The 21555-nt window shown below is 35.6% G+C and overlaps 2 protein-coding genes and 1 non-coding gene across 3 annotated transcripts; 1 reads left to right on the top strand and 2 right to left on the bottom strand.

Moving 5' to 3' along the window:
• The first annotated feature begins 11947 nt into the window (after window positions 1-11947).
• On the top strand, window positions 11948-12054 carry LOC113752777. Its single transcript, XR_003464907.1, has one exon. It is a non-coding gene; the product is annotated as a small nucleolar RNA R71 (small nucleolar RNA).
• A 6434-nt stretch (window positions 12055-18488) lies between these two features.
• Window positions 18489-20039, bottom strand: LOC113769127 (receptor kinase-like protein Xa21). Its single transcript, XM_027313603.1, has one exon. The coding sequence runs from the start codon at window positions 20037-20039 to the stop codon at window positions 18489-18491; it is 1551 nt and encodes a 516-aa protein (XP_027169404.1).
• Window positions 20040-20932: 893 nt separating this feature from the next.
• On the bottom strand, window positions 20933-21499 carry LOC113769121 (probable LRR receptor-like serine/threonine-protein kinase At4g36180). The gene has a single exon (XM_027313598.1). It carries the CDS (start codon window positions 21497-21499, stop codon window positions 20933-20935), a length of 567 nt encoding a protein of 188 aa, XP_027169399.1.
• Window positions 21500-21555: the final 56 nt, after the last annotated feature.

The raw sequence follows: 21555 nt of genomic DNA, 5'->3' as shown, positions 1-21555 counted from the left end.
CCACACTTATGAAGTTCTGCATTCTCCCTGGTAATACATACACCACACTTACATTCTTTACATGGACATAATATCATCCCATTTATACTTGAATTCTGGAATGCATAATCTAAGAATTTTTGCAAACCATCCCAATATTCTTTGCTTCGTCTATTCTTTTGCATCCAAGTTTTATCCATATTCTGTAACCATGACAAATTTAACCTTAAAATATACACATACATACATATACATATACATATATAAGCAAAAGAAAGCAATTAAGAATAATATTAACAAAGAGCATCACTCATACAACCAAAAAATTATTATGATACCAAGAAGCTATTTGGAAGTCAACGAGAAGGTCACTGTTTGAGATAAAAGCACAAGACATGAGAACCCCAAAGGTTTTCCGCTACTAGCCATTTATCACGTGTCACCAAGTAAATAGTTTTTTACACAAATCAATGTTAAGAATAAAATTTGCAGGTCATATAATATATCTACTGCAATGACACTCCAGTTTAAAAAAAAATTAAGAATCCAAATGACCAAAAGATGAAAATGAACGTACATTACAGGTTCAAACAAATGAACAAATTTAATATCATATATGTAACTTAATCTAATTCCTAATAAAAAAGAACACAAGAATATAAGTTGGCTTGTACCTCTAGCGAAATCAATGTGCAACGTCTTCAAAATGATTTCTTTTCACAGATAGCTATCTTTAATTCAAACCTGTGGTGAAACATTAATGAACTTTAGTAAAATTTTAATATTTTGAATAGGTGCTGTACGTACTTCTCTAATTATTCAAGAAGAAAAATAACATCAGCTTGCAAATTTCTTGAAGAATATTTTAAAAAAATGAGAAAGAACCAAAAGTGCTGAATGACTTTTCCTAATTATTCTGAAACAAACAGAACAGGGCATGAAAATATAAATGCACCAACATATATAAATGCATCAGCTTACTATGCAAATAGAACAAGGCATGCACATTATTATGAAGCAAACAGAACAAGGCATCAGCTTACTTTCTCTATGTACATATATAAATGCACCAACATATGCATGAAAATGATCCAAGGCATGCACATTTTCCCCATGTGAACAGAAAACCACAAATGCAAATTATTCTCATTGAATAACATTTTCATAAAAAACATTGGGATAGCAGGAATTTTATCTAAACTCAAGAAATAAAAAGATTTTATGTTCATGTTTAAGGGACCAACTTTGCTTTACAAGTTAAAATTTAGAAACCTCTGTATTGGTGCCAATTATTTTTCTGGTAAACTTAATTGCCATATTACCATAATATGAATCAAGTTTGGAAACTCAACTACAACTCAAACAATTGCTAACAGTTAACTTTCTTCCCAATTCACTAGTTCTGACTTTGCCAAATTTTACATGTTTTTCCGAAACCAAATGACATGAACAGTACACCATCTTTGACATTCTTAGTAGTTACTAGTCAATAGAAGTAAAGCACCTAGGATTCTATATCCTATATTTTGTGCCAGCCCAGTTGCACTAACGTAGGAATAGAAACCAATTCCCAAGTTCCAATTCGGTTGAGAGAAGCATTAACTACATAATCATAATGTCCTGATTCAATTCTCAGACATCCATTTTTCCCCTTTCCCTTCCACTTTTGTACTTGAATTTAAAAAAAAATTCTACCACTATTTTTATACACTTTATTATACTTTGTATCAGCGTATTATTACCTGACTGCTAAAGTACTTTGTAGAATCAGTAGGCTAAAGTAAATGCAAAAGGTGCTTAGAAATTCAACAGGATTGCAAAAGGAAGCCTCAATTGATCGATCGGGCTTAGTCGCCAAATACCAGATCACACGGCAGGGTTTGATGGGTTTGTCTTGCTTAATATTAACAATCGGCCGCGGTGGGAGAATGGGACTGCCTCCTGAGTCCTGAATTGGTACTGTCGATGGCCCCAAGGCCGAAACAAGGAGGCGGACACATTCTATGTGGCATTACATTAGATACCAGCAAAAAAAAACCAGCAATCAATCAACCAGCCAACTACTTTTAATATTGCCCCATGTTTTTCTCCATCACATTATTAATACTCAACATAGAAATCAGATTTTAAAAAAAGAAAAAAAAATCAAACTAGCAACAGGGGAGAAAATAATTCAGTGGGCAGGCAAAGCATATGATTTTCAAAAACCCATAATACACTTACCTTTTAACCACTAAACCATCCTTCTCTTCTTCTGGTCAAATTGGAGTGCATCTAAAAACTCAAGATAGAAAGGGAGAGGGTAGGGATTAAAGAATGAAAAAAAGAGGCAGAAATGGAAGATTGATTTTGACGATGATGGATTTTGTGAATAGGGTCCAAGGGTTTAGATTTGGAGAAGAAACTGAGGGAACTTTTTGGTGTGAATTTTAAGAGGCGGAGACCTTTCAAAGAGAAATATATTGGGCAAACTTTAGTGAAGCGGCAAAATTTTCCTTGCCGCGTTTTTTTTTTTCTTTTCCCCGCGTTTTTTCTCCATTTCATTTATACCAGTGACAAAACTACGTCGTTTCTATCTCAATTTCCTATTACTTCTGCTGACATTCACAAGTAATGCCCTAATAGCTATTCTAATTTGACATATCAAAATTTTCAATTTAGAAAAGGGATAATTTCAGAAACCTCCCCTGACTTGTCAATTGGGTTGCCAAACTCGTTTTTTGACTTGTCCATTGAACTACATTTACCATACCGCCCATGAATAGATGGGTATGGGAATCATAAAATTTTACTTATGGATATAAACAATTGGGTAACGCAACCGACCCAATTAACCCATCTACCACCACTCAGGTCATTTCACAAATACATTCATCAGACAAAGCTTTCCTCTTGTCACAAAAATTCAAAGCAATGTGGTACATGTTCACAAGCAAGCAGGTTAAAATCCCGCCTGCATAATAACGCTGAAACCCGCAAGCGGGATTCTGTGTTTTTTCTATTTCAAGGTTAGCTCGCATGCGGGTTAATGTTATATTTGAGCGCGAGAAGAAAAAATTGGTAATTAGGCTCTTTGGGCATTATAAGTAAATATTTAAATTAATGGCAGTTTTATTACATCAATATTATTGTATTATCATTATTATGATTATTGTATTATTTCTTATGCAAATATAACATTTAATTATTTAAATTTGATTTTATTTTTACAATTTATAAAATTTTTATCACTTATATAATATTTTTAAAACCCTAATACATCTAAATTTGATTTTATTTTTCAAATTTATAAGATTTTTATTTAAAAAAATGGGATACGGATAAGATATCCGATTGGTTCGATTTGCATAGGTGCATATGAGAATATCTGAATACTCTTTAAACCCGCATGCGGGTTTAAGGAGATTATGGCAACTCTCTGACACACTAGTTACCCATCCAACTTGTGTGTAACTAAAATATATTTAAATAATATATTTCATATTTTTGTTATTTAGAGTTTAACAAAACATTAATATTGGGTAGATTTGAGGGATATGCATAATTTTGCATATTTGTAGGAATATTAGAAAATGGAAAATTTGGGCAAATTCCCAAATTTTGGAGGTAAGGTGCAATCCAAGAACTAAAACAGTCATTTATAAAACCTTAACAGTAATAAGGTGCAAACCAAAGCTGCAATCCAAGAGTAATATCATTACAAATTTCATAACCATACATTAAATAAATAGAAATGCAATCCAATACTATCCAAAACACAAAATGTCTTGGGTATAATAGTAATTTTGCATTATATGATGTCAGCAATTGGGTCCCAAGTTCTGCCAGGGGAGGTCAGTGTAATTGTGGAAACCTCAGGGGAGGTCAGTGAAATTGTCAGAAACCTCAGGGGAGGTTTCTGAAATTATCCCTTTAGAAAAATATAAAACAAAGTGCAATGGTATTTGGTTCATGTTATTTTATTATGACACTCACTTTTTTATGTCTTCATAAAACATGTAAAATGACACTTACAAAAAAGTGTCCTTATAGGTATGTCATAATAGGACATTTTTCTTGTAGTGCCCTCTTGTGGTTTGGACTAATTTGGGCAACGAACGGAAATCATCCAATTTGACGGGAAGTGACTTACACATGCTTGATAAGCGAGTGTGATAACAATATATCAAGGGTAATGTGGTAATTTTATATTTTCTTTTCTTTTCTTTTCTTTTTTCCTTGTTCTTCCTTTTTCTTCTTTCTCTTGAACCATCTGCAGCAGAAAAACTGAAGCAAAATCAATACCAACCTTTATCCAAACAGGGGCTCCAAACTACTTTTCTTTTTTTCTTCTTTCCTTCTCTATTTCTTTTTCCTCTCTCTCCCACCTACTGGTGCAGCAAACCAGAAAACACTGTACGGTTTCTGCTGAGTAGTTGCCTCGGGAAATTCCCCTCTTTGGCCGATGCAATTGGAACTCCAGCGTTCACTGCGGTCCAAGTCTGGCGTCCTTCCGGTAGGTTTCACGGAGTCCTCAACATCGCCACTTCGATTTACAGCAGCACTTGTTCCAATTTTGAAATATTCAGCGGTGCGTCAGCAATTAGTTTCCGTGATCTGATGAGTGTTGAGATCAAGAAAGAAAAGGAGGATGATCGAGTAGGAGCATGCAGTCATGCGGTGGAGAATCTTGTGACTTTGACTTCTCGTTGTTGGACTTGTCGTCGGATGGTGCTAAATCGACGACGTTGTCTTCGTCGACGGCGTCCAATGTTTTGAAAGCATGGAACGGAGTCAGAACGGAGGTGGCCGGAAAACTCAAGGAACTAAAAAATGAGGGTGGTGGTGGAGGATTACTGTGCGGACTTATGCTGCAGAGGAAGATTTGTTTCTGCCCATCCGATAAAAATTTGCGTTTCTGGGAAGAGTTATTGGAAAGTTAGAACCCTTGATGATAATCTACATTTCCGGGGGGCTCCCTGTTATGAATTTTGACGGTTACGATTGTGGAAAAGACCCCCTTCTTTAATTGCAGATAAATCACCTTGGGCTTTTGCTAGTTCTCACCTGCTGTTGTCTATTTGTTGGGGAAACTTTGAAAGTTGGGTAGCCGTAAGTTTTTCTGGCAGCAGTACTGAGTAGGATAATGGCGAATTTAGGGAATTTATCTTAGTGAAATTAGTGAATTTTTCTGGTATGCAGGTTGTTTTCAAAGAAAATTAGTAGCAATAATGTTGTTTAGTTCATCACCATTCGGACATTTGCATTATAGTTAAGAAAGAAACCACGGATCAATTACCCATGGAAGGAGCTTAGATGCTAGACTTACAAGATTACCCATGGGATGATAACAGTGATAAATTCCTCCATGACCATGCAAGATTTGAGAGAATTAAGAAAGTAAAATTTCGGTCTTGTCTTGATTTGGGTTTTAGTTGAACGGTGGCAATGGTAATCGGTGGCTGTTCTACTATTGTTGAAGGAAAAAGTGGAGATTTGGAGAAGATGATAAGTTTTAAAATTTTCAAATGAGCCACTTGATGTTTATTTATTCTCAAATAAAGTGAAAAGTTTTTAAAATCTTATGTAAACCCTGAACTAACTTTTAGTATAGGTTGAAATAAGGTTAATATCGGAATTTCATATTTTTCCGTCAAATTGGATGATTTCCATTCATTGTCCAAATTAGTCCAAACTATGAGGGGGTTCTTTGGGGGTTTTCAAATAATGAGGAGGCTTTATGATAATAACCCAAACCACAAGGGGGTTTAGTGTATTTTACCATTTTTTGTTGTTAACATTGCACTATTAAGCATTTGGAGAGAATCAGTTTTAAAAGAATTCAAATCAAGAAAAACATTATCAATTGAGTTCTACAATGAAATGGTATCATCAACAAATGGGATGAGCATAGAATGTGGAATCATTATTTTTTTATCATCTAATGAAGGAATATGCCATTATCAATATTAAGTAAAAAGTTAGAATATAGTTTATAAAGATGAGAACGCATATTTTCAACCAATTTGAATTTTTCAAGATGATTCCAAATGTATGAGCTAATAAAACTGGTAGATATGTAGTCTTTTTTGAAATCTTTTGTTATGACTGACAGTGTTTGCCTAAAATCACCACAAAAAACTACAACGTTACCTCCAAATATTGTTTTTTGAATTCATGATATCTTTTAGCAATTTGTCAAGACACTCAATTGTATGTTTCTTTGCCATGGCTGCTGCATCCCAAATGATAAGTTTTGCTTGCATTATTAATAGTGCAGTTGCACTTTGTTTGCTAACATTGCAGCCATTCTTTTCACTATCACCTATCTTGGAACATGAATGAGCTGTGCAACCACCTAGCAGAATTGAAACAACAACACCAGATGATGCAGTTGTCAGTGCTATGTCACATTTTGATCTAATTGTGGTTAGCAAAGTTCAATACAAAAGTAATTTTTCAATGCCTCCAAAATCATCAATAAAAAAAAAAGTATTTGACTTGCCTTGATTAATTCAAGCCATTATTTCTTCATAAGCATACTTTTGTTATTTGTTCAACAATAAAATTGATGCTAGATCTTCATCTGATATCTGTATATTCACCTCAATATCAATTTCTTTGATATGAGAATCCAAGCTGAAGTTTTGCGAAACATCCTGAGCAATACCAAATTCAAGAATTGATTTGCCCATACATTCTAAGTGTCTATTAATTTGCTGAAGAGTTTTCCTCTCAATTTGCACTAGTATTAAGCTGCTATTATGGTTAATATCTTCTGGCAGTGCTACTTCATACTTTTCTCACAACTTAATTGGATTAGCCGATGCACAATACACAAGAACAGTAGCAAAGAATTGGCACATAGTATGTGGCATTTGATAAGCAACTACTTCTCCTAAACATACATCTGCTTCATCATTGTTTTTAAGCAAGCCACACAGTTGTGCTACTTCTCTAAATGTTGATGCTGTTACATTAGAGACGTATTTAAGGTCATCAAATGGCATTGGTGCTTTGACATGCATTAGAAGCACTCTAAAAAAGTATATTTCACCTTGAAGAGGATGAGCTGAAACGATCCTTCCTATTGATTGTCTTTGCTACCTTTCATCCCAGATTCTATCTTTGTGATTCCATTTAAGGTGTTGCGGAAACTCTTTGTATAAGCATTGAAGTGATCTTGTTTATATATTTGACCTATTCACCTTGATGATCTCTCACTGCCAGCAATATTTTTCAAACTCATCATTTTCAATGAATGCTAATGATTGTTGGCTTTTAAGATGCAATTCCAAAGCCATAACTGTTGGATAAATTTGATTTAGATCAAATGCATAAATTTTGCCAAAGAGCTTCTGAAGTACAAATCCATCTCTTGGATTAAAATTGTAATGATCCCACATCGGTTAGGAAGGAAGTCTCGGGCTGCTTTAATAACCTGTTGTGGTGTCCCCCACCTGACTGAGGCCTTTTGGTGAGACATCAGCCTGTTGTATTGTCCAGCACCACCAGGAACAAAACCCACGGCCCCACGAGGCAGCTAATTGTGGGACAATATCGGCCAAAGGTGTTAGAGTTGGTATCAGAGCCGACTCCCGACCCCGGTGTGCCAGCGAGGATGCTGGGTTCCCTAAGGAGGTGGATTGTAATGATCCCACATCAGTTAGGGAGAAAGTCCTAGGCTGCTTTAATAACCTGTTGTGTTGTCCCCCACCTGACCGAGGCCTTTTGGTGAGGCATTAGTCTGTTGTGTTGTCCAACACTGCCAGGAACAAAACCCACAGTCCCACAAGGCGGCTAACTGTGGGACAATATCGGCCAGAGGTGTTAGAAAAAGTTCTTGATCTCATCAATAGCTCCTTCAGGTTGTTGTGCAGCTAAATAATATAAAATCTTTGTGTGGCCCGTGTAAATGTACTTATACAAATACTTAACAGCTTCAATTGTTGAACAAATTTCAACATTTATATGACAATCATATTTTGTCAATAAATATAGATTATATGAAACCACCCACTGATTATCCAATTCATGATTTCGAACAAGCACTTTTCTACCATTATGTGACTGCTTATATATTAGATATTAATTTTTTCCATACTTTATGAATGTTGAGAAGGGATTTGGAAAGTTATTCTTGCATTTCTCATTTTGCTTCATACAGGGATAGTTGGGATTGAGGTCTCCACAAGGGCCATGAAGCATATGATTGACGACTAAATCATACAGATACTTAGAGATAGTTGGATCAGGTAGTTCCGCAGCAACTATAGCAACTATCTTGTCATAAGTTTCTGGTGAATACAATTTTGAATCCTTATCAAGGATAATGAGAAGGTGAGCATGTGACAATCCTTGCTTTTGAAATTCTATACCATAGGTATATGCAATAACCTTTCCAAATAAATTTCACTTAATAATGTTGTCTTTCAACATTTCAAATTTTACTCTAAAACACATGCCGTCAGATTAGGCCTTTTATGTGCTTCTTCTTGATCAAGTAAGTATTTTCTAATTTTGGCCATGTTGGATGGCAAGTTACGGTTAAGAATATATCTAGTTTCCCAAAGTGTTGAACAAGAGCCACTGCATTGAGATATCTTTTTCTCATGTCTCTAGAACCTCCAGTAAATGATGCTGGCAAGACAATTCGCTTTCCTACATTCAAAACCAACACCTCACTAGCTGTGATGCTATCTAAATTCCTTGATATATTTATATTTGAATGTGTTGCTGTTTGTTTTGATGAAATTCCAAACGAGTTGATTCTATTTTGACATATGTATATATAGCGAATTACTAAAATAATCTTGCAACATGAAACAAAAATATTTGTTGAATTGGTGCATTTGGAACTTATACGCATAATATTTGCAGCAAGAAACTATTGTTCGCTTTTTGGTTTTTTGTTTTTTTGTTTTAGTGCTGTACAAAAGTAAAAAATTCAAATATCAACATTTCTGTATTCAACTATAAAATATAGCTTCAAAATTGCAAATACAAAGTAAAAGCATTGCTTAAACACTGACCTTTATTCTCTGCCATGACAAGTTGTTGTCCATGTTCACAATCATCAAAGTTTATATTTTCACCAACACATGTAGTATGGCCAGCAGCATCATCAATATCTTTTATAAATCTCTATATGTTTTCATGTCATCCTATCTCTCCATTTGCAAATATAAGTGGATATTGCAAAACGTCAAAACATCCAAAATAGTGCTTTATAACTTGCATATTCCCAGATTTTGTATAAACCTATATATGACGAGATGTGTCTCCAATATTATCATCATTTTCAAGCCAAACTGCAGCCAACTGTTGGTATATTGAATACTCTTTGATCCATACCTGGGTCTAATTTTAAAAAAATTTTATGCTCATCTATATTGGGAGCACTGCTAACTGACGAAGGAATGCAGAATATGGATTGCAATCTAGTATTCTTTGTAGTTGTTATATAATAGAGTCCTTAAACTTAGCAGAAATGGCCATGCGGTTGCTTGTTTCATGATTTGTCGAAGAAATATAATTGAACATTCGGAGGAGTTTGAGCATTTGAAGGAGTCAATGAGTTTATAAAATGGTACATTTGACCTTGAATTCTAAATGTATAAATTCCTCTATTTTTTCTGCGAAGTTCTTTGCCATAATGCACTCCAAGGGATGTAAATGCAAACATGTTGTTATAACTCCTAACACACTGACGAAATTCATTTGCCTCTTCATTATTAGTTCTATATAGCTTGACTGATTCTAGAGGCATTTTAGTAAGTGCCAACTGAATTTCACTAGCACAACAAAAAATCTAGGGGGTTCTAAATAGAAACGCTTTGCACCACAGTATATACAATCCCTAATTTTGGCAAAATATTTGGCTCAGTGGGTATTTGGTCTATTAGGCGAGATTTATTTTGTTGTCTACGACAATGACCTATTAATATTAAAGGAAAAGATATAATTAATTTGAAGTTAATTCTAAACAGTCACATAATAGATGAATACTGTTGCATTAGGAATAATACCAATAGCAAGTGACATGATATTTGGGAAAAATTGTGTTGTATTTACTGGTAGGGTATAAGCTATAGATTCTACAAGTATGGAAAGAAATGTAGAGAAAGAAAAAAGATGTCATAAATAGAACTAATAGATAGGACAGCTTAAGAACAAAAGATGGTATAATAAATGAATATTATTATTTTAAAAGACTACCAACAGTTGTTAATCCCATATTTGACGCATCATGCATTTAATTTGCTAGTCTCATATTACCTATATACTCTGCAACTATGGAAACAAAACATAGAGACTTAAACAAAAGATTTATAGATATAGACAATACATAGCACAAAGAATTTACTATTTTACATCTATGCATAATTATATTATATTATCTAAGATATAACATAATTACCTGGTTGATTATTAGGCGAGTCTTTGCTATTGGATAGCACATTCAAAACCAATGAAGAAATTGATACAACAAGGTATTTAAATAGGAGTAAAATTGTACTAATGATTAATATTTTATATACATAACTAACAAAACGTACAAATAGTATGCAAAGTAGCACCTTCATCAAGGTTTCGATAAACTTCTAAAATAGAACCAGTAGCATCCAGAATAAATGTGTTTGACTGCACTATGGATTAAGCAATAATTGCATTCAATTCCATATCCTCAATGTTATTCGAGGATGACGATAAACTACTTAATTTAGATATAAGACGAGCTTGCTGTTTTTTAGCTGCAAATTCAGCTTTTTTTGTCTCAAGCAAAGCTGTGTATATTTCTTTAGCGTGACAATTTTTGTCTAAGCAGCGATCCTCATCAGAGATTAATTTTCTTTTGACTCATGATTGCTAAAAAGGTCCAAAAATAAGACAAGCAAAGTATGTAATTATAATCAAGCACAAAAGATGATTAATTTAAAAATAAATTTGTTGAGATAAACCAATTATAGTCATATCACATAAAAAACAAAGACAAAGCAAAAAATAAGTATATGATAACCACAAAGGACAAAATAGTATATAAATACAAACAAACACAGAAGAATAATAATGAAAGGAAAATCACAATGATAAGAATCAGCAACTTATGTACTACATAAATGTTTAAAGTAAAGGAAAACGTTAAACAATTATCAGTAGATACAACTAAGAACGCAACTGAATAAAAATAGAATAAAATAAAGTGCATTACCTGTGCAAATCAACAAGCTTAATAAGAACAAGAGGATGAACACAATACAGAACCTGCTAAAAATAATTTAGTGTTAAAAATGAAATACATAGATATAACTAAAACCAGAAAGCCACCTAGCTTTAATCTAATAACTATTATTTTCGTTTTCTCAACGAATACATATACATGCACATATAAGTCGAAGCTATTTGTTTCATGCAGAGCCCATATTGCATGGTACATTTTGTTCCTATTATTGATGAACAAAATTTTAAATAAATTTGCCAATGATAAAACAATTAACTATACTACTTATTTCCCATCCAGGAAGCAGGTAAAGAACATAGAAAAAAAAACTATGAACATGCACATAGAGCATCTAAGCAATGTGCAAAAGAAGAATTACACAACAAATGCACATAGAGCATCTAAGCGATGGACCATTGAAGCGAGGTAGGCTCTCTATTATAGCAACCTACAGCAGTATGCCTATACATGTGACAACATGAACATGATTCCTGAGGTTGAGCTTTCCAATTTAGAAGTAGTTGTATTTGTTGCATTACTCAACTCAACAACCTATGAACCCAAATCTTTTGTAACACTGACTTCATGGACTCCTACTCTCTTGCCTTGGATAGCTTTTGCCGCGAGTTGCTAGATAACAACTCGTAAAAGCCTACCCAATACTCCGGAGTCTTATCCCCATAGTAAGTTCTAGCTGCTATATCCACCATATTCTGGGTTGTTAGTATTAACCCATCATAGAAACATTGCACTTGCAATGCCAAAGACTATTGGTGGTAGGGACATTGAGAGGAGTAGTAACTTGAATTGCTCCCATGCTTCATGAATTGGCTCTCCTTCCATCTGAGAAAAGTACAGATTTTGTTTCTCAAATCAATGGTCTTTTGAGATGAGTAGTACTTAGTCATGAAGATATTGTACACATCTTCTTATGTTCTTAAAGATCCTTCAGGTAAATTAAGAAGTCAAGACTTCACACGATCCTTTAGACAATAAAGGAAGCACCTCATCCTTAGATCATCCTCTGAAACCCTATTCAAAAGAAAAGTTTGAACGATGGAATAAAATTCACGAATGAATGAGAGAGGATCTTCACTAGCTAGACCATTAAAAGATTAAAGCATGTTAAAATGCTTGGTCTTCAACTCATTGTTCCTAACCTTATCACTTAATCAAATGCAATGAGAAGAAGCCGCAATAATGGGGCATTGGATGTCCCTCAAATGAAGTTGTGCAGGAGGTTGTACTACCTGCTGTTGGTTATTGCCATTGCTCCTGTTCTCATCTATCATTTCAGACTCGCCTGAACTACTTGATTCAGCTAGGGTTGCAAATGAATTGAACTGCTCGCGAGCCGATCGCAACCAGCTCGAGTTTGAGCTCGACTCGAGCTTGAGTCGAGCTCGAGTTGACTAAGCTGAACTTGAGTTCAAACTTGAGTTTAAAGATATTCAGCTCATTAGCTCTCAAGATGGCTCGATTATATATATATATATATATATTATTTTAATAGTAAAATTACATATATATCCTTAATATTCTATTATTTGTTAAGAAAAATTATTTTTTTACTCATTTTTTAAAAATAAAAATAATTTTTTTTTTTTAAACTCGAGCTCGAACTTAAGCTTTACATTTTGAGCTCGTTGAGTTCGAGCTCGAGTTCGAGCTCCGTAAAACCAAGTTGAGACTCGATTCGATTAGATCAAAGTTTGATTAGATTCAGCTATTTCCAAGGCAATATGGAATCCAAATGAAGATTGTTGTAAAGCTCATTTTCGCAACTTATTTGCTTTTTCAACTCTCTCGTAGTCTTTCCAATTTTCGAGTCAAATTCCAATCCGCCATTATAAGATCAATAAAATAAAATAACTAAAGTGAAAAAAATAAGCATCATTCCCATCAATAGCGCCAAAAACTTGATCGGCAAATTCCTGCAAGCGCACAGGGTTGATCGTAGTAATAATTCACCTAGAGTATTCTAGGGATCGAATCCACAGGGACGAATCAATATTCTACTTTAATTATTCTAACAAATGGAGAAATTTAAATTCAAAGGGGTTGTAATTTCAAACTAAGAAATAAAGTAATGATCAAATCAAATAAAGTAGTGGTAAGAAAACAATAGGCAAAAGATTAGAGCTTTAGATTTTTGATCCAATGTTTGAGTTATTTTTCCAGTTATTGTTTTAACAAACCAAGAACTTATCATGCAAAGGTAATTTAGATTATCTTTCGATGCATCTAAATTATGCCTGACTAAATCTCACATCTCTCTTGAGATAATACCTTTTAAGATTTTAGGTGATTTAATTACGTCATACAAATCATAACCTACTCTCGTAATTAGTTTGTACTGTTGTATATCCCTTTTTAATTCAATACAAATCCTAAAAGCATGTTTATGGTGGTCAAGCACAAACATATAATTAAACCAAGACAAAAGTTAAGAATTTAACTAGGGTAAATAATCAAATCTCCTTCACAAGACCCTACCCCTAGAATGGAATTAGTTCAACATAATCATTGATAAATCCAAGAATTCAAAGAGTAAATACAATTATGAAGATAAAAGTAGAGAAAGCTTCCCAATTTTCCCTGCTACTATCTCCATCTTGAACTCTTTTTTATTTCATGCCTTGATCCCGTTCTTGATCTTCTAAGAATGATTTGTTTGTGAAAAACTAATGCTAGCCTAATGTGTTTTTCTAACCTTAAAATATCCTAACTATCTCCTATTTATAGTTTTTAAAAGTTTCAGTTAAATCCGAAAAGGAACAGGTTTCTTAGATATGAAAAAAAATGAGCATGCATGCAGACTTGATGAACTTTAGCGCTAACTCTGGCACCGGACTTATTTTCATGGACCACGGACAGGAATGGTTGCAAGTGGCAGTTATTTGCATTTTGCACAGCGCGTAACTTTATTTGCATATGGTGTAACTTACTTTCAATAAATTTTGGAACAAAATTTTGTAGGTCTCACACATGTTGTTAACATCGAGATATAAGATGAAATCTGGACCGTACAAATTTTTTTTGGCCAAATCTTAGTCGTGAACTGCACCATTTCCTATTTTCATCTGAGGACCGTCCCTGCCCCATTTCCTATTTTCATCACTTGGTCAAACAAACTCCGGTGATATCTTCGGCGCCAACTCCGATGCCAAAGTTCCTTCAAATTTTCCATCTTTTTTATTTTTGTTGCATTTCACCTTAACATCTCCTTAATCATGCTTCTTTTCTACAAAAACCAACATACACCGAAGTTAGGCAGTTTTCCACTCAATTTGAGCATGAAGAGCATAATTAATTGACCATATACGTATTTATATATCCTATAATTTATGCCCTATCAGTATCACATACAGACTAAATCAAGGAATTATCATGTTAACCAAATCGTTGAAAGATTTGTTCATGCCATGCGCCTTATGAGGAAAAATTTGCTCTACAAATTGAACATTTAATATGTGCAAAAAAAAATTTTCTATTTATTATTATGCTATATTTAGTCCAATGATTGATTGAAGATTTCATAATAAAGGCTTAACAAGTACTAATGATAATGGTGGGGAGGGTTGGGTTTGGGTGGTACAGTAAAAGTGATTGTAAGTAAGAGATTTTTGATTCAAAACCTTCTGCTTACAAATAATAATAATAATAATAATAATAATAATAATAATAAACAAGAAAAAGGACTAATTATAATATCAACAATTCTCCAAAGTTTAAGTACTAATGATAATTGCTATATGCAAAAAGACCTCTTTTTATAGTTCTTTTTGGCTGTGCTTACATTGTATTGATTTTAGACTGTTGCAATCATATATTACTTTTTTTGCATTTCAGAATGAAAATCTCATTCTTTCACTTTTTCCCTCTACCACCAAATGTCATTTCTGTAGATGTACCAGTTTCTGGGTTGAATTGAAAACTTACAAATTATTGCCTGTGGTTCGTTTTAACAACGGTTAGGTAATGTAATCATGTCCCCTTGTTCAGTTTTGGTTTGCCATTTTCTTTTTCAGGTTTACACAAATGGGAGACCAAGAATAGTCATGGCAAGAAAACAACTATGACTTCTACAGTCTCTTGTTGTTTCATCTCAGCCACTATATTATTGTCATTACAGCGACTTCATGAACACCTGGTAGAAGTAGATGATGCAATAGAAAAGAATCGTGCCTTCAACAACATTGACAATAACCAACTCCAGAAAGGTACTTGATTTACCAACTTTGATTTGGACGTGCTGAAATGAATGGGATGTGCACCAAAATGGTTTCGCTTGATTGCTGCCATGCAACGGAAATCCATTGCTTCCACGTTTGGTTTTACTTGTCTCAGAGATTGAGTACCTTAATGCTGGATGCAATGCAATTATCATTTATAGGGAGTTTAAGACCAGCATCCTCCTTGACAAAAACATATGAGTAAAGATTTTGAATTGTGGTCTTTCAACCGTGTATCGAGTATGCAATTCTTCATTGAAACTAAATATTCCTGCTTAACAAGTAAACGGAGACTTGGGCAGCTCTTGAGGGCCCACTTTAACTAGCTATTTACTAGAAGAAAACTTGAGGTCCAATCTGATTGGCAAACGATTATTGTTGATGGCTAACATTTGTCCTGTAGCGTCTCGCATCAATTTCTTTATGTCGTTTCTGCTTTTTTTACCTCCCACCCTTCCCCATATCTTTTTCACTCTCAACTGCCCGACCGAAAATTGGAACTTTAAACTTGACAAGAAGAAAAATGCTACGAGCCTTCCCTGGTCATTAGGCCAATTCCGGTGATTTTGTTTCTCCTTATCGACAAAGGAAGAGCTTTATCCGACGAGTAAAGTAAAGTAAACTAGACGTTTTATACTTGTGTCCACTTCCAATGGCTGTTTTTCCCATTAATCATGGGTTTGTTTGGGACCCCTATTTTTTTGTTTGTTTGTTTTAAATAAAGTTTTTTTCCAACTTTAGCTATAGGACACCCATAAGTTTTAGGAAAATTCTAATAAAGAAAAATGCGCACACACACACATTCACACCATTCCACTGCCACCGTTCCCTACAACTGCCACCACTGCCACATCCCTAACCATCATTGCCACCACTGCCACTCTCCCTCCTCCCATTCCCCTCTCTTCCTCCACATGCCACCCTCTCCCTCCTCTTATGTCTCTCCCTTTTTCCTTCCTCCCCTGTTCCTCTATTTCCCTCCCTTTCATTCTTCTTCCTCCCTTCCCTTTGCCATGACCTCCACCCCCCCTCCCTCGCCCGATAAGGGAAAATGAGAAGAGGGAGGAAGAGTAGGAGTGAGAAAGGAGAAAAAAGAAGGGGAGGGAAGGGGTGGCAGTTGAGGGAGAGAGAGGAGAGAGGGGAAGATGGGTGGCACTGGCGGGTGAAGGGGGAAATAGGGAGGAGAGGGGCAGAGGGAAAGGTGGGAGAGGGAGGGAGGAGAAGGGAATGGTTGAGGTGGTAATGGTGGCTGGGAAAGAGAGAGGAGAAAAGGGAAGGGATGTGGTAGGGTGAAGGGGGGATGAGGGGAGAGGCAAGCAGCGGGGAAGGTGAGTGAAGGAGGGAGGAGAAAGGAAGACGGGGTGGTGGCGGCTGGGGAAGGGTGTGAGAGTGAAGGAGTTTTACAACCACCTACTAAAAACTATTAAATATGCAAAAATTTTTATAAAAATTCTAAAGTAAGTTATGATAAAATTTTATACAAACTCCTGAAATACACTTTTAAGATTTTAATTACTTTTTGTCGTTTCAAAGGATAGATACTTCAAGAACATCGTAACTTACTAAAGTCATCTCCAAATTTCAACAAAAATCCAAAAACCCTCACGATTGTTCTGGTGATGATATAAAAAGTTCGGAAAACACAAAAAGATTGGTCCAAAATTTTGAAGCTTGATCCACACAAACAGAACACCAAGTGACTAGAGCTGTTAATCGAGCCGAGTCGAGCCGAGTATTTGGCTGCCGAGCTCGACTCGAGTTTAATTCGAGCCGAGCTCTACTCGAGCTCGTTAGGAAAACGAGTTTTAAAATGTGTTCGAACTCGGCTCGTTAAATGTACATGTGGCTCGAACTCGAGCTCGAGCTTGACTCGTTTATCACAAACGAGTCGAGTTTCACGAGCTCGAGCTCGAGCTCGTGCAAATTAATCTTAATAAAAACCTATAATTTTTAATTTTTATAATTTTGATTTCTAAAATGACAAATATGCCCTTCATTAACGAGCTCTAACGAGCTACTCGAGTATCAAACGAGCCGAGCTTACTCGGCTCGTTAACTAAACGAGCATGTTTCGAGCTCGAGCTCGACTCGTTAACCAAAATTAACGAGCCGAGCTCGAACCTTAACGAGTCGAGCTCTAACGAGCTTTCGAGCTACTCGATTGACTTAACAGCTCTACTGATAAAAGGACATAACTAGTTCTGGCTGGGATTCTTCCAAGCCCTGCCAGATACAACAACACAACGAAACTGTTACCCAATTAGATAATTAAGTAGAAGCTTACAATCTATAAGTTTCAGAGAGAACACGCACCTTTAAGTCCTTGAATACTGGGGACTGTATTGAAGCTATATTTTTTCAGTACAACAAGAACATCTTGTATGTTGCTTCTGTCCCTTGGAGAATCACTAGTGCAATCCAGAGCCACTTTCATGATTTGAGATATGCAGTTGAGCTTTTCAAGAAAGTACTCTTCACTTTGCTTTAGCAAATTAGCATCTATAATACAAGCTAATTTATCAGGTATAGCATCAGTAACCCAGCTCCTCAGGCTCAAGTTTTCACCAAACATTTCACTGCTGGGATTTGTTCTTGTGAAAACTTCCATCATCATGTTTCCAAAACTATAAATATCACATTTTGTCGATACTAATCCTTCCAATCAATACTCTGCAAGAAAATATCTATTCATCATTTATTCTTAAATTTATTCACATGTTTAATCTTAGGAATTTGCCAGATAACTATTGAGGAGATTGTAATTTATAAGGTGTCTAAGAAAAACTTTCACCTGGTGCAAGATAGCCAAGTGTAGCTAGTGTTCTGGTGTACGTAATGCTGTTCTCCTCGCCCAACAACTTAGTAAGGCCAACATCACTTAGATGGGCAACTATATCTTGATCTAGTAAGACATTACTTGGCTTCAAATCGCAGTGAATTATCGTAGTTCCATATTCACAATGGAGATAATGCAATGCACTTGCCACATCAATCAATATGTCCAATCTTTGAATTAGATCCAGAAAATAGTTGTGGGAATACAACCACTTCTCAAGACTCCCATTTGGCATGAACTAAAGCACTAATGCCTTAAACTCAGGGTTAGAGCAACTGCTGATGACTTTTGTGAGGTTTCGATGACGAAAATTACGCAATACTTCACATTCTACATCAAAACTCTTGAATTCTCCTTGAATTTGTAAATTAAAAACTTTTACGGCCACAACCCTTCCATCTTCAAGAACCCCTCTATAAACAGATCCAAAGCTTCCAGTCCCCAACAAATTGCTTTCATTGTACCCATTAGCTGCTTTTAGAAGCTCAAAATATGAAATTCTTTCTGGCATTGCAACTAAGGGTAAATTTGCTCTACTAGAAAGCTCATCTTTCCTTCGGTATCTTAGGTAAACATATCCAAAGGATAAGGCCCCCACTGTTAGAATTACCCCTAGTAAGATATACATCATTCGATGCACCTTTTTAGTTCTCAATCTGTGAGCTGAAATACTTGGGCAGGGGGGCACATGAAACCTTTGAACACCACAGAGTGCTCCATTTGAAGTGAAGGATTCAACAGTGAAGTTTGCAAAAGGCCCCTTGGAAGGGATTTCACCACTTAAATTGTTAAAAGAGACATTGAGATAGGTAAGACACTGAAGGTTCTCCATTGACATTGGAATTGATCCAGAAAGAAAGTTATGTGATGGGTCCAATGTATCCAAGCTTAACATCTTACCAATAGACTCCGGGATTGATCCTTGCAATCTGTTGTTTTGTAAAAAAAGAAATTTCAAGTTCTGCATTTCTCCCAATGTGTTGGGAATGCCACCTGAGAACTGATTGATCGACAAATCTATCCAGCTTGCCATCCTCATATTCTTAATCTCATCAGGCAGAGATCCACTTAGCAAGTTTGAGTAAAGGTCAAGCCCCACGAGATCCTTTAGGTTCCATATTTCTACAGGTGGGGTGGAAGTTAGTCTATTGTAACTAAGGTTAAGATACCTTAGGGAAGTAAGATTTCCCAAGCACTTTGGAATTGAGCCCAGAATTTTATTTTCTCCTAGATTTACTGCACCCAGTCTGTGGAGAGCACAAAGAAAATGTAGTGAGACTTTGCTTAGTTTGTTGTTACCAAGATCCATTTCTTGAAGCTTTTGCAGATCTTTTATCCTAGCCGGCAAATGCCCACTTAACTCGTTGTTGGTTAGGCTCAAGATAATCAAACTGCTCAAGTTTCCAATTCCATCTGGAATGGTTCCCTTGATTTTACAATCCCTTGCTTCTAATAACTGAAGGGAAGTTGAAAGATTACCAATTGAATATGGAAGCATCCCATTTATTGGATTGTTACTCAAAGCCAATCGAGTCAAACTCTTGCAATTCGTCAATGAGGTGATGAAGCTCAACTCTGCCGATGAGGAGTCACTAGTGAAGTAGTTAAAGCCGAGATTCAGCAGTTCAAGGAGCCTGAGGTCCCCCAGGGAAGATGGAATTTGACCCCATGAATTTGTTGAGAGAAAGTTCAGCAATACGAAGTTTAGAACAATTTGAAATTGAGTTAGGTAAAGCTCCAAAAAAGGAATTATTGTTGACGTAAAGTGCTTCCAAATTGGGAAGTCCATAACCGAATGTTGATGGAAGGTTGCCAGAAAGTTGAATTCCATAAAATGACAAGCTAATTAATCTTGAGAGGTTGAAGATCTCTGTTGGTACAGGACCAGTTAAGCTATTGATGTCTAAGTTGAGTACTTAGAAAAAGTATAAGTTGCCAATCTCTCGTGGTATCAAACCTGTCAAAATTATATTGAGCATACATATGAATCAACCTATAGAACTTTTCATTTCTAATTTTAGAACGAATACAAATGAGAAAAATGATGAACCAAAGGGAAAGTTTGGCACAACAACCGGAAGATTATTAGATGGTCAAAATATGTCACGGCAGTGTCACATAGTGCACCAAAGTCACTTACATCTCCCCAAGTCATGTAAATTTTCTTTATCTGGTGAGTACTATAGACGAAGCAGCCATCTTACTTATTTGGAGGGATGCATGCAATTGGTATTGGTACTCCATGTAGCATTATATTTTGACCATGCAATACCTTCTCGAGCAAACCATAGATTTGAAATGAGTTGCTTTCCCAATCAAAAACATATTTTAACGAAAATACTTTCCCAAACTCTAATTGTTCTTCAAGACCTTTCTCGCAATTTAGCTACATAGATTCTTAAGACCAAAAAAATGTTTTTTGTCCTTTAACTAGTCCATGAGGACCACATTCTTACATACTGCATATATCCCTTATCTTCATAGCTGTAAGCCTGTGAAGGAAAATTCTGAAATTTCTGGCTCAAAAAGTTTCTACTAATTTTTCCTTTCAGTTGGTACACAAAAAGGTAACAGTTACTAATTCTGTGAGAAAAGTGTTGTTTTTTAGTCATAACAAATCAATTTCTGCATCTGAAACTGCTCAAACTTAAGACCAGAATAAATGATCTACCTTTGTTTTGTCTAATTATAATCAGAAGCATTAATTAGGATCTTACCTACTAAATAGTTGTAATCCAAATATAGCCACTTAAGCTTCTTCAGGTCCCCAATTTCTTTCGGTATAGGCCCTCTAAATTCGTTGTATGCCAAACCCAGCGCCTGAAGTTCTGAACATTGAGCTAAAGTAATTGATGGTAATGGACCACTTAACTTGTTGTGTGACAGAAGAAGGAAACTTAGTCGCGGAAGATGGAAACACATATCACTTGAAAGAGATCCAGATAGGCCATTACGTAGAAGGGCAATCCTTTTCAGTGAGGAAATGTTGAAAATTCCAGGGGGAATGTTTCCTTGAAGAGGGTTGTATGAAAGACGTGAAGTTGCTAAGTTCGACATGTTAGAGATGGAGGATGGGATAAGACCAGTGAAACTATTGTTCGTAAGAGAGAAGTATCGAAGTTGAGAAAATGAACCAATCCACAGAGGCAATTCTCCCTTAAGATTGTTGACGCCCAAATCAAGTACTTTTAACCGGCGCAAATGAACAAATTCATGCGGCAGTTCACCGTGTAAGCTGTTCATGCTCATGTTAAGATAAACCAGAAATGATAGATTTCCAAGCTGAGGAGGGATGATGCCGTGAG

The sequence above is a fragment of the Coffea eugenioides genome, chromosome 1, assembly GCF_003713205.1.
Source record: "Coffea eugenioides isolate CCC68of chromosome 1, Ceug_1.0, whole genome shotgun sequence".
In the NCBI taxonomy this organism is placed as follows: domain Eukaryota; kingdom Viridiplantae; phylum Streptophyta; class Magnoliopsida; order Gentianales; family Rubiaceae; genus Coffea; species Coffea eugenioides.
This window is presented reverse-complemented; position numbering and strand designations above follow the sequence as displayed.